Source organism: Simochromis diagramma, unplaced genomic scaffold (genome assembly GCF_900408965.1).
Source record: "Simochromis diagramma unplaced genomic scaffold, fSimDia1.1 OVJJ01000216.1, whole genome shotgun sequence".
NCBI classification, from domain to species: Eukaryota; Metazoa; Chordata; class Actinopteri; order Cichliformes; family Cichlidae; genus Simochromis; species Simochromis diagramma.
In genome coordinates, this window is record NW_024386883.1 from 1,968,058 (window position 1) to 1,982,463 (window position 14,406).

The following is a 14,406-nucleotide window of genomic DNA, read 5'->3' on the forward strand; positions in this document are numbered from 1 at the left end:
TAAATGGTTTTCAGATGTAAATTATGTTTAGACTGACTGGGAGCATCCCAACTTAATGGCATCAACAAACCAAACATCAGCACATTTATTTTAATGCATTTATTGTCAACACTGCAGACCAGAGAGGTAAAGGTGACAGCTCAAACAGTTCTGTTGTAAAGAGTGCGAGGTACATGGCAGATACACACCTAAGAGCTGCAAATGAGCTTTGTCTAGCTACAGAAAGTCCACTTCAAAAGCACTCATTGTCAGATCCCACAGGATGCTGGGAGGCCAAGAGGGGTCGAATGACAGTAAAGTTGTCATAGTTTCATCCAGGAGTGTTACTATGACCACAGCTGCCTGTACTGAATATGTCAGAACTGATGATGTGATAACTTTCAGGCAGCATTAAGCAAGTGGAGCGCTGCTAGTATCTCATAGCACAGCACCTGGAAAAATAGAAGAGTAAAACTTCAGTTAAACTTGCAATTAGAGATAATTTCTTATGGGTTTGTACCTTTAGCAAAAGCACTATAACAATCGTTCCACGCCTACCTGTATCTTCGGGGGCAGCCGTGATGACCAACAATGTATTCTTGAGCATAGCAGAACCGTCTGCAGAGTCCTCTATACCCACAAGTCCAGTACTGCGTTTCTGGATCAGTTCCTGTAGATAATTATTTAAAAATGAAATTCCAGCATCCCTGATGAATGTTGGCTTACTAGCATTTCCATAAGCTATGGTGGCAACGAATCCTTCAGATATTTACAGCACCTAAAATGTATCTGACATAGAAAGTTGTATCGTTTTATGATGTCTTACTTCTCCTCAGTTCAAACACAAACAGGCCCAGTACACTTACGGTGTAGTTTGAGCATATGCGACACTTTGATTTGCTTCATTTCAGTCTCTTACTGTGACAAAGTGGATGCATTCAATCCTTACCCTCCCCAGCTGCGAGCATCAGGAGAAGCACGAGGAGAACAAAGCCCAGTCCCTTCATGTTTGGGTACCAATGAGCGTTCAGACACTGCCGCTGACGTGCTGGTGCTGCATTTATACAGCAGTTGAAGCACGGGGGAGGAGTCCGGCGTGCTCTGTCCAAATCACAATAGCAGAGCATCACTGAGTGATGAGAGTCTGAGGGCTGAAGGTCAGGACTGTCGGTTCACTCAGCATAATCAACAGCTGCAGCCTCTTGAGAATTTGAAGTTTCTTTTTGTTTATTATTCAAAAGAACCATCCCTGTAACTGTCTGTCAATATGCAAAACACAAACTAGTTCTTATAGGATATGCCCCTATGGCAGAGCAGAGCAGTTAATTTAGACGAGAGTGGACTCTTTCAAAAGAAAATGTAGCATTTAAAGGTAAAGGACTATCTAATATATTTGTATTACAGAAGGTAAGCAGAACAGTTCTGTCTGTCCTGCTGCACGTTCAAGCCTCTGTGCACGTACTGCTCTCCCCACCTCTGAATATGGCAGTAGTTCATGTGTTACTGCTGATGCTGGGAAACTCCAAACTGCACAAAACATGCTGGTCCAGTGACGCAGGGAATGATTGTTAACAAAACAATAACAGAGACATATATATATATAATTGGACAGCATGCCCTCTACTGCTCATGCAAAGTTATTTGCTGGCATGTTTGGCCCTCCCAAACAACACAAACAAAACAAATATTTATATACACATATAAACCTAGAAACTGGGCCAATCAAATGAGAAATGGGCTTTGGCTACAATTTTTCAAATTGAAAATAAAATTTAAAAAAAAGAATGAGCATGAGAAGCCCAGCAGCATTACGATTGTCTGCAACAAGATGAAGCACAGAGCAATTTATGTATTTCAACGCGCTTACTGTTTTTGGTCTGGTAAATGTAATTGCGATTTAGAGAAACAGAAGTCTAAATCGATTTCACTACAGTTGTGCAGTACAACCTTCTGGTAGAAGGTGGCGCTGTGTAATTGAAATGCGGATATTTTGCCCCGGCGAAGACGGCTCAGTTCATCCGCGCCTGCGCAGCCTGTACAGCTGCAGCTAAAAACAGCCTTTACAGGTCTGCGCTATCATTTCAAGATGGCGGACCTCCTCGGTTCAATCCTAAACTCGATGGAAAAACCTCCTACAGTCGGCGACCAGGAAAGCCGACGAAAGGCACGAGGTACATATTGTATCGCCTAAACAGCGAATAGCGTCAAGCTAGTCTGAATCCGTTTAAATGAACGTGACGCGGGATTTAAACGTAAGTGTAAATTGAAAGAAGAGGCGAACCAGGCATTTCTTGAGCTGCCATTGGTCAGTTCAGCTTTCAGTAAACGGCGGCTGACCTGGTTGAAGAGTTAGCACCGCCTCAACACAACATGCTGCAGACTGTCGCAGACAAGTCTGAGCTACGGGCAGCTGCTGAAACGCAAACCTGCCGAGAACAGTCCGTCTTTGCCATCTGATTAAGTTACCTCTGAGCTTTCACAATGCTCGGCTTTCAAATGCAGTTTCCTGAAAACCTAAGTTATTCGAAATCACGGTCATTAACCGGTCATTAACCCTTTCTGTCTCCCAACATCTTATCAAAATCTTAACTATTAGGTCTGGGAATGTGCTTCCTACCTTGGTTCCCTTTAATTGATAAATACTGTGTAGGCTGCTTAAAGCTTACAGTTACAGTCAGCAGCTATAACAAAAGCACATGTACTAAGAACTGCAGTAACTCTTAAGTTTCATATGGCTCCAGTAAAAATGGGATATTTGTTTGTGTAGATGCACTTTTAATGCTTTCAAGAGTCCGGCTCAAAACACTGGCAACACTTGAGTGGAGTGTTGGTACAAATAAACAACAAAGAAATGTCTTTTCAGTTGTAGTGAGGACATGGGCACAACCAAATCTCTTTAATTAACTATAGAGAGTGTGCATCTGTATAAAACATCACAGACATGCAACAGATAATAGGATCTGAGTCACTGATGCCTGGTGATTTTGGGATTACAGGAGGCCTGTTGTTTTACTATCCTTGGGTCATTAAGGAAAACGACCAGTTTTTGCAGTAGGACTAGATGTTCTGTGTTTAACAGCGGGGCACTCTGAAAGTTTTCAGTACTAAAATGCCCGAGTAAACACATTAAAAATCAGTTGTTGTTCTTTGAAGAGCAAGCAGCAAGGCTCAAGAAGATGGAAGAAGAGGAGAAAAGAAAGAAAGCAGAGTTCAGGAAAAAGGTGAGACCTTTAAGTGTCTTATCTAAGACAAAATGAATTTGTGATGCAGAGCTTTTCTGACCGCCCTAAATTAATCCTGCTATTTATCACATGCATCTTTTATTCAGATGGAGAAAGAGGTGTCGGATTTCATCCAAGACAGTTCACAACAGAAAAGAAAATACAATCCCATGGGGAAGATTGAAAGGAGTATATTGTACATACTATTTTTCTTTCATTACTAAAAAGTAAAATAAGCATTTATCTGCCTTGAAACACATTTCTCCCCCACTTGTCGATACTATTAAGATTTCATCTCTTCCTGTCTCTCAGACATGATGTTGCAGAGGTGGCTGGTTTGACGTCTTTTTCTTTTGGGGAGGATGAAGAGAGCCGTTACGTCATGCTTTTCAAGAAGGTACGAGTGCTTTGAAATCCAGTGTTGGATCTGAAAACAATCTTTTTAGTTTTACATGACTGATGGGAAAATGTTGTTGTGGCAGGAGTTTGCTCCATCAGATGAGGAGCTGGAAGCCTATCGCAAGGGAGAAGAGTGGGACCCCAAACTGGCAGAACAGCGGCGCAGACTAAAAGTAAGACTGGTGCTCCTCTGTTTTTCATATGTGTGTGTGTATATATGTATATATATATTTCTTCTTGTCTAATGTTATAATTCCTAAATTTAAATATTTAGAGACTAAACAAATGTACCTTCTAAGAAGCTTCCAAAAAACACTACCATACATACCATACATATGCAAAGTTTGAAACAGTGATAATGGTAGTTGCTACTTATGCTACTTCTGTGTTAAAGTGGAGGCACTTTATGGCTCTGAGGTAAAGAAATTAAGTTGAATTAAAAAAAAAAATTAACTTCTTGATCACATTTCACTTTGGTGCTTGATGATGATTACCTTGAATTTCTCACCATGTTGCCCTTTCTTGTCACTTCAGGAACAGGCTGCACTGGAAGAAGCAGCATCCAGTCAGACAGAAAAGTCACAAATATGCCCCAACTCTAACTACAGAGACAAGTACAGTCACCTGATTGGCACTTCAGCTGCAAAAGATGCTGCACATACACTTGAGGCCAACAGGGCTTATGGCTGTGGTGAGTGTAGAGGCCGGCTTACAGAAATGAAACACATTGCTTTGTGTCATTCTCTTTGGTCATTGTGTTGGTTGTTTTCTGTCCCAGTGCCGGTGGCCAACAAGAGGGACACTCGCTCCATAGAAGAAGCCATGAATGCAATCAGAGCAAAGAAACGGCAGAAGCGCGAGGACGACACGGGGGCGCACGGCAGCAGCTCTTGAGTCTCCGGCACATTTGCCGTCTGTCTGTCTGCTGTTTGCGTGTGCGAGCACGTAAGTGCGTTTATGTGTGTCTCATTCATCCTATAATGCAATATCCTGTACTTCAGATGTACAAACGTTTAATTTATGTATCAACAAGCAAGTGTTTTCTCATGCTTTGTGACCAAGACTGTGCTAAAATTATAAAAACTTGCTCAGTGGAGGATCTTCAGGTGTGTTGGTGTCTGAGAGCTGGGTCATTAAACACATTTAACATTTGCCTCACACTCACATGTGAACTGTATAGTATAAACATGTTGTCTGAGTGTTCAGATGCATAAAACCATAACGGCAGAATATTTTTAGCAGATTTAACCACGGCTGCGCAGGATGAACTTTAAAAATCCAGCTGTTAGGTAGTTAAAATTGAACTCTGCACTGACAGTGTCCAAAATGTCCAGTACAGTTTTTTTGTTTTTTTTTTAAAGCCGTAATCTCATATTTTAACAAGGTTTTGGTTTGGTTTGTTGAATTTTTCTTTTCAGTCTAAACGTATGTCACATTGTAAAGATGGAAGCATACCATTTTTATCTGTCACATGAGGAAACCCTCTTTTAGAAATCAGTTTTGTTTCTTTCTGTAAACCTGCACTGACTGTGTATTCTTTAACTCCAGTGTAAATGTTTTATTAAAAAGCCATGTGATTGCTTACAAAAGGCATCATAATAGGAGTTGGAGTACCAGACTTCTTCTTAGGATGTTGTGCTCTCAGTTTTGTTTTCTGGTTTGTTTGGGTTTGGTTTTTTTTGTTTTTTTTTTAATTTCATGTCTTTTGTTTGTTACAAACAAGAATTCATGCAGGTGTTCCCAGCATCTTAGTGTCTCTTTTAACATGGTTGTATCGTTTTATCCCCACATGTATTAATAAATGGAGAAAAGTATTAGTTCTTTGTATGTTTGCTCCCGTCTCTATTCTCTCAGCAGGGCGAAAAGCTCTCACTCAATACAGCTACATGCATAAACATCTTATAATCAGATCAGCAACTGTGATACATCACTGTCCAATCATAATGGCAGTTACAGTGTATCTACTTGCACTAAATTCCTTTTTTACATTTTCTCTATTTATGTCTTGTTTTATATCACATACGCCACCTTGGCTTGAGGTCAGGGGCTGCTGCTCTGACATCCTCCGGTAATGTCTTTCTCTGCAGTTCATCTTGTAATCGGAAGGTTGCCGGTTCGAGCCCCGACTCTGACAGTCTCGGTCGTTGTGTCCTTGGGCAAGACACTTCACCCTGTTGCCTACTGGTGGTGGTCAGAGGACCCGGTGGCGCCAGTGTCCGGCAGCCTCGCCTCTGTCAGTGCGCCCCAGGGCTGCTGTGGCTATAATGTAGCTTGCCATCACCAGTGTGTGAATGGGTGGATGACTGAATGTGTAAAGCGCTTTGGGGTCCTTAGGGACTAGTAAAGCGCTATACAAATACAGGCCATTTTTTACAGTTGTGAATTTATTGTTTCCTTGATCATTGCAGCCACGAACTACAATACTCCTTCCACGGTTGGTATGAGGTTTTGGCGTTTACTATGTCTTCTGTTGCAAACCTGACATGTAAAGCGATGCTTTGATTTACTATTTTTCTTTCATATAACTAAATGCTAAAACAAAAAAAGAGTTGTGCAGATATTTTGCTGTTACCAGTGGGTTCTTCTGATAAATCTTTCAGAAGTATGTAGATTTTGCCAGGAAATATAGTTTTTGTATGTAAACTTAATGGCCACTCCACTTGTTCAGCCTTTTGATAATATAAACATCTAATTAGCCAATCACATGACAGCTGCCCAGTGATTTTTAAAAATGTGGACAAGATGGACCTGTCGCATTAGAATGAGTAGGAAAAGTAATTTAAGTGACTTTGAACTGTTGATCTGCTTGGAAGTTTTGCCCAGCCATCTCTGACGATTACACAGAATGGTCTGGAAGAAGTAAATATCCAGTGAACAGCAGTAGCTTTAACACGTGACTCCCAAGCAGCTTTTGGAAAGATCATTTGCACAGAGGGTCACTTTTACTGATTCGTTTAATAAAAAAAATACAAACATCTTTGTTTTATCACTTTATGAATAATCAAAGCATAAATCCTGGTTCATAACCTCTTTGCTATAACTCCAGCACACGGTTAAAGATTAAAACAGTTTAATCCACATTTTAAACGGCGCCTGTCTCAAACAGCTAAAGAAACGCTTTTAGGGAATTCCTATTAACGCTGATACAAATACATGAGTGCAAGGTTAAATTATTTAAGTGCTTTTATTGCCGTAATTTTGGTACTTTCTACTTTCTAAAGAGAGGAACTGACACTTTTTCTTGAAACAGTGACATTCTTCCACTTCTGTAACGCGGTCGCTGTTTAAGCTGTTTCACTTGTGATACGTCCACTCTAATGCCATCCCTGTTTGTCTCCTGAAGAAGGCGCCATAGATTATCCAACAAAAAAAAAGTAGGATTTTTTTTTAAATTCCTGTTTCACACTGTCCTGCAGTTTCTGTCCCGCAGAAACACATATTTATTGCGCATTGAAGAGTCAGTCGGGCACATGTAAAAAAAAAAAAAAAAAAAAAAAAAAAAAAAAAAAAAGAAGCAAGAAAAGAAATGAAGTCCATGTTTTTGTTCATTTTCATCATTTGGTTTGCAGCTGCAGAGCTAAATCCCCGGAAAGGTAAGAGCAGACTGTTGATGCTTATTCTTTCCTGATCAAACGTGTGTTTGAGGGGGGCTTTAAATGTTAAGGAGGGGGAGAAAAGCATGAAAATGCGACTCAAATGAGAAAAGTTTGCTCGGATTCCGCGACTCATATATTAGGATTAACGTGTTTGCTGCACAGTTTTCTTTCTCTTTTGCTGTCACAGAAGTCAGCAGAAGTTAAATCATGACTTCTGTTTCTCTAAATAATCTTAGGGAACAGTCCGCTCTTTGGCTCTTTCACAGCATCTGATACGTTTTCCACGTTTTAACCCAGTTTACACAACTCAAAGGTGACAGTTGCTTTGGAAAATGTTTTATGCAGTACTGAAGTAGTGTGAATGTCTTTATTTTCTGCCGATCCGTTTATCTGCGCCATATGCGTTTCTCAGCAGCTCATCTTTTTTTCTTTAACTCTCAGGGTCCGGTGTGGTGTGTACTTTCAAAGACAAGACATATATCCCAGGAGACAGCTGGCATCCTTATCTAGAGCCTTTTGGGTACATGTTCTGCATACGCTGCGTCTGCACAGAGGTAAAGTTAATACATTAAAGGGATATTACACCAAAAGAAGCCAAAGTTGCTTAAATAGCAACCTATAAATTCTGGGATTTGCTCTCTTTTAGACAGGCCATGTGAAATGTAACACAATCAAGTGCCCTGTCCTGCCATGTGAAAACCCTGTAGCTGAGCCTCAGCAATGCTGTCCGAGATGCACAGGTAGACTGACTCGTCACACACTGTCAGCTTAAGCTTTTGAGAGAAACTACTTCTGTTGTGATTTTTAAAGCATCCCGTCCTGCTTGGTGTGTTCTCCCCCCTCTCCCAGACCAGCCGAGGATTCCTGCAGGGCTGAGGGCTTCGGTGAAATCCTGCAGGTATAATGGGAGCATTTATCAGCCTGGGGAGACATTCACCAAACACAACCTCTTCCCATCCAAGCAAAGCAATCAGTGTGTTATGTGCACATGCTCTGTGAGTTCAGTCTAATTTGATACTTTCATGTCTTAGTTTCTGAATAAAGAGTTTTCATTTTTCAGAGAGAGTTTCCATGTGATTGTAAAAAGGATGTAAAATGCAAAAGAAATAGGAGAATATTCAGAACCTTTGCAATGTAATTCATGCTGAAGTGTTAGATATGTAAAGAAAAATCATTATATACGTGTGTGGGGTGTGTTTTTTTTTTTTAAGTATAGTGTTATTGCATGTATGAGAAGAAGTAGCTGCCAGTGTTATGCAGTTGTAAGTGAAATGCATTGCTGTCTTGCTTTGGCTGTGACGTGCACATAATACAAAGTGTACTTTACAATATAGAGCAGCATGACAAGCTAATGTCGTAAGCTTTTAAGGGCTTTTTGCCTGAAATGTTGTAAAAAAAACAGAATAAACAGCAATTATTTAACCAGTGAATAACTTACAGGTACAGGTTTAAAAACAGTGAAAAAAGCTTTCGTCACATTTCTTTGCCGTGCTGTATCTGAACAAAGAGCAATTTGTTTTTTTGGTAGCGATATGATGTGCTGTTAAAATACATGTTGCTATCACAGCATGGTTATTATTATAATATTATCTAATTCATTCCACTTTTTACAATAGATAGTTCTCGAATGTCATTTTTTTCTTAATATTGGATTTTTTTCCTATCACAGGATGGAAACATCTTCTGTGCTCTGAAAACCTGCCAACCTATCACCTGTTCCTCCCCCGCGTCTGTTCCAGAAACCTGCTGTTTGCTGTGTAAAGGTAGTCAATCTTCTCTAAGCTGACAAAATGCCTTTATTCAGTTTCCAAGATGGAATTCACGAAGCAGTAAGGAGCACTATTTTAGGATTTTCACATATATGTTAGGGGCTGAGCAATGTAGCTGGTTAATAAGAGTGTTTTTTTTTTATATTGATCTACATTCCCCTTTTTTTCTCTTAGATCATGGCGTCAGTGGGTCCTCATCAACTGAGGATGGAAACCATCAGCTAAACAGAGGAGTTGTATGTATTTTGCTGATTGCTTTCATGGGAAATTTGCCTGCATTTGAAAATTATATTTAAATTTAGTTTATGACTGCAAAGTGGTCTCACCAGTTTAGTAGCTGCAGTTTAATTACAGAGCTTGAAATCTAACAGGATCTGGTAAGCTGTCCTCGTCCGTGTCACCGCGATCACGACAAAAGTCGGAGCAAGCAGGCTGATTTTTTTCCCCTTATGCAGTTATCTGCCCAACTTGGCATCATATTGTTCAGATTCTTTGTGAATCACCCATTTGCTGTGATTGTTAGTGACAAAGGCACAATCTGTGGTTCATTTGGCCCAATCACTGCACAGCACTGAGCTGCACTGTCATCCTATTTAAAGGGAAAAAAATGAGCTAAAAGCAGTGACTCAGATGTCTTTAGCAATGTTATTAACTTTAATGATTTGGGGCATATTCTGATGTTCCTTCAGTTTTCACTTTGGGGGCAAAGCAAGTAACTCCAGTAGCTAAATACATGAAGGATAACTGCATTGTCTTCTGTTTTACATAGAGGCATTCGGTTGATCAGTGCTCTGGAGAACAGAGCAGGGTGCGGTCCAACCGTGCCACTGCACCCAGGACCTCTCCTAGAGGCCCGAGTCTCAGTAAACTCAACCTTAAAGGGGCTTCAGAGACCACCGTGAAGATTTTGTTGCAGAGGAAACACCAAAGAGGTGAGACTTTGTCAAAACAGAAAGATCATTTGTAGGCATTTTATTTTATGTACATGCTTCTCACAACTTTACAATCGTTTCCATATGTAGCGCAACACTCAGATGTTTTCCATTTCTCTCAGCGTGTTTATACAATGGCAAGACATACTCTCATGGAGACATGTGGCACCCAGTTTTGGGTAAAGTCCTGGAATGCATCCTGTGCACTTGTACTGACGGGATCTCGGACTGCAAACGCATCACATGTCCTACCCAGTACCCTTGCCAACATCCTATGAAATCAGCGGGAAAGTGCTGCAAGACTTGTCCAGGTAGTCAAACAATACTTGTAATATAATCAGCTGTTTATACAGATCTGATGTTGATGGACTGTAAACATCATCCATTCAACCGCTCTCCTAATTGTTTTCCCCAGAGACTAAAGCTGAAAGTAACCAGACCCAGTGCTATCTCGGACATAAAAATAACCTCTTGGTGTATAAAGTTGAATCAGCTCTGAATGTTGACTCACCCAACGCAGTTAGGATCATTGCTGTTGAAAGACAAAGTACTGCTGAAGTTGAAGTACAAGTATGGAACACTATAGAAGGTACTGCACCCGCTCCTCTGAGCTATATTATAGGAAAAGTTAACATTTTTTTCAAACATGCTCATTTTTTCTTGCCGAGTATTAGATGAGAAGATTGTGAGCATGTACAGGTTTCCTGACTGTTCAGTATCATCACTCACTTAGCATACAGAGTGGCTTTCATTCATTTTAGAGGTGCTGGTCAGCAGATTCTCTTACCTGAGCCAAGCTATTTTCCTCATATTTCCAGTCTTTATGAGAGTGTAACTTAACTCCCTCCAATAGACTGTACATAAAAGATGCACCACTGCTCCAGCTCTGAGACCTGAACCCCCTGCAGAAGTGCCTTAAATCTAAATTATTAATAACAATGTAGTATGTGGTAATTTCTCTGATTTGTACCAAAAACACATGAAAATCTATGAGAAAAAGAGGGTCTACCTTGTGGTTCATGCTACCCCGTGAGGATGGAGTGCCTTCAGCTTTGGTTTAAAAACAAGACAGCAATAGAAGAAATTCTGAACTTGAGGCTTTAAATTGGTAGTTCACAAACCCTAAAGTAGCATTATGGTGGTTACATCCATCTTTGATATACAGCTTAGTCGTACCTTTATATTAAAGATATAGTGTGTGTCACGACTGTCGTTCTTCTCACCTAACACTTGACAACAGAGCAAAAAAGAATAGAAAGCCAATTAGAACAAAGTGGGAATGCTGTGTAAAATGCAAACAAAAACATCATGCTGTGATTTGTCTCATAAACCCATATTTTATTCACAATAGATCACAGAAAACATCTAAAAGTTAAAACTGAGAAAATGTACAGTTTTAAGATCAAAATATATTCTTGATGGTCGCAACATGCCTCAAAAAAAGTTGGGACAGGGTAATGTTTGCCAGTGTGTACCACCTCTCTTCTTTTAACAACAGCCAATAAATGTGTGGACTTTTAAGAGAGGAATCTTGACCCATTATTGTCCAATATAAAATTATTGCTAAAACAGTCTTCTTTGTTGTATTTTTAATTTTGTGACACGCCAAATGTTTTCAGTTGGTGAAAGGTCTGGACTGCAGTGGAGTATGCGGTTTAGCATTGTTTTGCCGAGATGCAAGCCTGATGGTGCCTTTCAAGCTGCCAAACTCATAGCCACTAATGCACCTCTATACCTCTATACTTCAGAGATGCAGGCTTTTGAACTTTTGGACAACAAACCAAGCTCCTCCTGTGTAGTTCTAAGGATGCGGCATCCATGTTTTCCAAGACAAATTTCTGATTTTGATTCATCTGACCTCAGGACAGTTGTCCACTTTGCCTCGAGAGTTTTAGCCCAGAGAAGACAGCGATGTGTCTCGATCATGTTCACATGTGGTTTCCTCTTTGCATGACAGAGCTTTGACTTGCATTTGTTGATGGCACAGTGAACTGAGCTCACGAAGTGATTAATGCAATACCGAAGATCATAGGCTTCCAGTACTGATTTTTGGCCTTTTCCTTTGAGCACGGAAATTTCTTCACATTTTCAGAATCTTTTGGTGATATTATGTACTAAGATGATGAAATCTTTTAATTTTATACCAAGAAAAATGATTCTGAACTTGCTCCACAATTTGCAGTTTTTGCAGATTAGTGACTACCTTCAGTTCAATTAGTTGTATTTATGTAGCACCAAGGTAAAAATGCTGCAATATTAGAAAGACACTCCTACACGTCCCCCTATGGGCAAGTGCTTGGAGACAGTGGCAAGGAAAAACTCCCACTGAGCAGGAAACAGGAAGGGACATCCATCTCTTGTGATTGGTTGGAAGTGAGGGGAGGGAGAGAGAAACAGAGTTTCATAACTATTAATGATTAAATGCAGAGTGTTGTATAAACACACAGGGAATGAAAAGAGATGACTACGTCTTAGAAACTCTGCCTTGGCTAGATGCTCTTTTTACCCAGGCACGTTACTAACCTGTTGCCAATGAATCTAATTAGCTGCAAAACGTTCCTCCAGCTGTTTCCTTTTAGTACAACTTACTTTTCCCACCTATTGTTGCTCCTGTTCCAAGTTTTTTGAGACGTGTTGCTACCATCGAATTTAAAAATAAGCTTACTTTTGTAAAATAGTCACATGTTTAAACGTTTAATGTTTTTTCTATCGTTCTATGAAAAATACATCATTTAATTCCGTTTTTATTTATTTTTGTTCCCCTCAACTCTTCTGAAATTGGGGTTATAGTTTCCAAAATGTGAAAAGCAAGACAAACATACAGCACGGCTGCACCTCTGTGTGATTCTCCTCTGAGTCCTTTATTCTTACAGGCGTTTTACAATTAATGGAAATTGGCGACATTCAAAGGAAAGACATTTTGGATCATCCAGAGAACTGCACGTTGCTCACAACACTCGATGAAGGTTTGTTTTGGAAGTGACTGATTTATATGGCAGATTTTGAAATCATTATTTTAGACTTATCTTACTGTGATTTTGTGTGTGTGTGTGTGTATCAGGTTTACATCAGTTCTCATTTATTTTTCAGAGACATGGAGAAAATTTAAAGAGGAAGGAGAAAATCTGAGTAAAGCTCCTCAGACCACGATTTGTGAAGATGGCATTCGGGAGATTGTGACTTTCCTAAATCCTAAGCAAACCGAAGGCCTGTGTTCACCCTAATTGTCGCTCTATGTATCGTTATTCAGAATAACTACTTGGATGTGCAAGTCAAATATATTATCTATACTGTTTTTAATCCATCATTGACCATCATGTTTAATCATCACATATTTTTAGTTTTAAACTGTTAGGTTGCACAGTCTGTAGCAGTGCGCTCGACAGCTGACTTGCTTATGATGTGTACTTGTAATAATTCAAAACCTATCATGAATTTAGCTAGGTGCTGTAATTATAAACAAAATGTGAACATGTGAATAAGAAATGTAGATTTCTTAGCAGCTTCATTCAGTTGTAATTTTGGGATGAAGGCTTCAAAGACTGTTTTGGCATTCACTCAGTGGGATCAATATTTGTGGAAGAAGGGAAAGGCTTTGCTTAAGTACATGAAAGGAACTTGTATTTTAATATAAGTTGGGATAGAAGCCACATTTTGTTTGTTTGTGTGGTCATCAAAGTATTTATTGTAAATACAGCAAGTTTTTGTCACCTTATTTAAAGGGTATTGTTTCCTATATGATTTCTGTGTATATACATGTGACTGCTTGAATGTTTTTCTTATTTTTCTTGAAGTAGTTTCAGGCATTACATGGGAGTAAATGCACAGCTTTTTACAATTGTGCCTTTTCTGTTGTTAGCTAAAGACCTATTGTAGCTTCTTTTTGTATGCAGCTGCACAGTTTGTTGTAATATCCTGATATTTTACTGCTCCACATACCTTTTGTGTATTTTACAGTGGCGGATGTAGTTGAATGCACTCTGTACCACCCCTCATGGGTATAAATACCTTAAAGTTTTCTCTGATTTGTGTCCTGCTGTTATGTATGAAATGATGCATTTCAGTCACAGTAGGAATCAGGATTTCTACTTGAGGCAGGTTGTCTAGCTGTTTTTGAGAACGATTTGCTGATTCATCAGTGGTCTGCACGCCAGCTACAGCAGTGCAGTCCTAAGACCTTCATCGCCTGGAGGCTTCCAATAAATCGAGCTCCGGAAGGCCGGATAAACTGTGTTCCAGCTGGAAATTAAATGTTATCAGAGGCGTGGAAATCAAAAGCAGAAGCTCAAACTAAACCTTAAACTCATATTTTCTGATCAGCCACAACATTCAAACTACCCATATAGTTTGTATATTTGTGCCACCAAATACAGCTCAGACACATTAAGACATAAACTCTGAAAAACCACTGAAGGTTGGTTTCAAGGAATTGAGATGTTAGTGCCCTGAAAACATGTTTGCCTTCTTCCATAGTCTTAGTTTTTTGGGGTTTATTTTGCATATTTATCAT

The 14,406-nt window shown here is 39.7% G+C and overlaps 2 protein-coding genes across 2 annotated transcripts; both read left to right on the forward strand.

The window, feature by feature from the left end:
• Positions 1 to 2,012: 2,012 nt before the first annotated feature.
• spag7 (sperm associated antigen 7) lies at positions 2,013 to 5,416 on the forward strand. The gene is made up of 7 exons (XM_040032934.1): positions 2,013 to 2,150; positions 3,133 to 3,200; positions 3,308 to 3,396; positions 3,513 to 3,597; positions 3,683 to 3,772; positions 4,134 to 4,290; positions 4,378 to 5,416. The coding sequence occupies exons 1-7, from the start codon at positions 2,066 to 2,068 to the stop codon at positions 4,491 to 4,493; spliced, it is 690 nt and encodes a 229-aa protein (XP_039888868.1). The 5' UTR covers positions 2,013 to 2,065; the 3' UTR covers positions 4,494 to 5,416.
• Positions 5,417 to 7,018: 1,602 nt separating this feature from the next.
• On the forward strand, positions 7,019 to 13,921 carry chrdl2 (chordin-like 2). The gene is made up of 11 exons (XM_040032935.1): positions 7,019 to 7,192; positions 7,637 to 7,749; positions 7,842 to 7,935; positions 8,045 to 8,190; positions 8,865 to 8,958; positions 9,139 to 9,200; positions 9,734 to 9,896; positions 10,019 to 10,207; positions 10,312 to 10,485; positions 12,770 to 12,862; positions 12,987 to 13,921. Exons 1-11 carry the CDS (start codon positions 7,126 to 7,128, stop codon positions 13,118 to 13,120), a joined length of 1,329 nt encoding a protein of 442 aa, XP_039888869.1. The 5' UTR covers positions 7,019 to 7,125; the 3' UTR covers positions 13,121 to 13,921.
• The last annotated feature ends 485 nt before the right edge of the window (positions 13,922 to 14,406 follow it).

Excerpts from the sequence above, each read along its gene's own strand:
- chrdl2 (XM_040032935.1), top strand. The coding sequence starts at position 7,126 with ATGAAGTCCATGTTTTTGTTCATTTTCATCATTTGGTTTGCAGCTGCA. Across the intron at positions 7,193-7,636 it reads AGAGCTAAATCCCCGGAAAG|GGTCCGGTGTGGTGTGTACT; the intron begins GTAAGAGCAGAC and ends TTTAACTCTCAG. Across the intron at positions 8,959-9,138 it reads CTGCTGTTTGCTGTGTAAAG|ATCATGGCGTCAGTGGGTCC; the intron begins GTAGTCAATCTT and ends TTTTTCTCTTAG.
- spag7 (XM_040032934.1), top strand. The coding sequence starts at position 2,066 with ATGGCGGACCTCCTCGGTTCAATCCTAAACTCGATGGAAAAACCTCCT. Across the intron at positions 3,201-3,307 it reads AAGCAGAGTTCAGGAAAAAG|ATGGAGAAAGAGGTGTCGGA; the intron begins GTGAGACCTTTA and ends TCTTTTATTCAG. Across the intron at positions 3,598-3,682 it reads ACGTCATGCTTTTCAAGAAG|GAGTTTGCTCCATCAGATGA; the intron begins GTACGAGTGCTT and ends TTGTTGTGGCAG.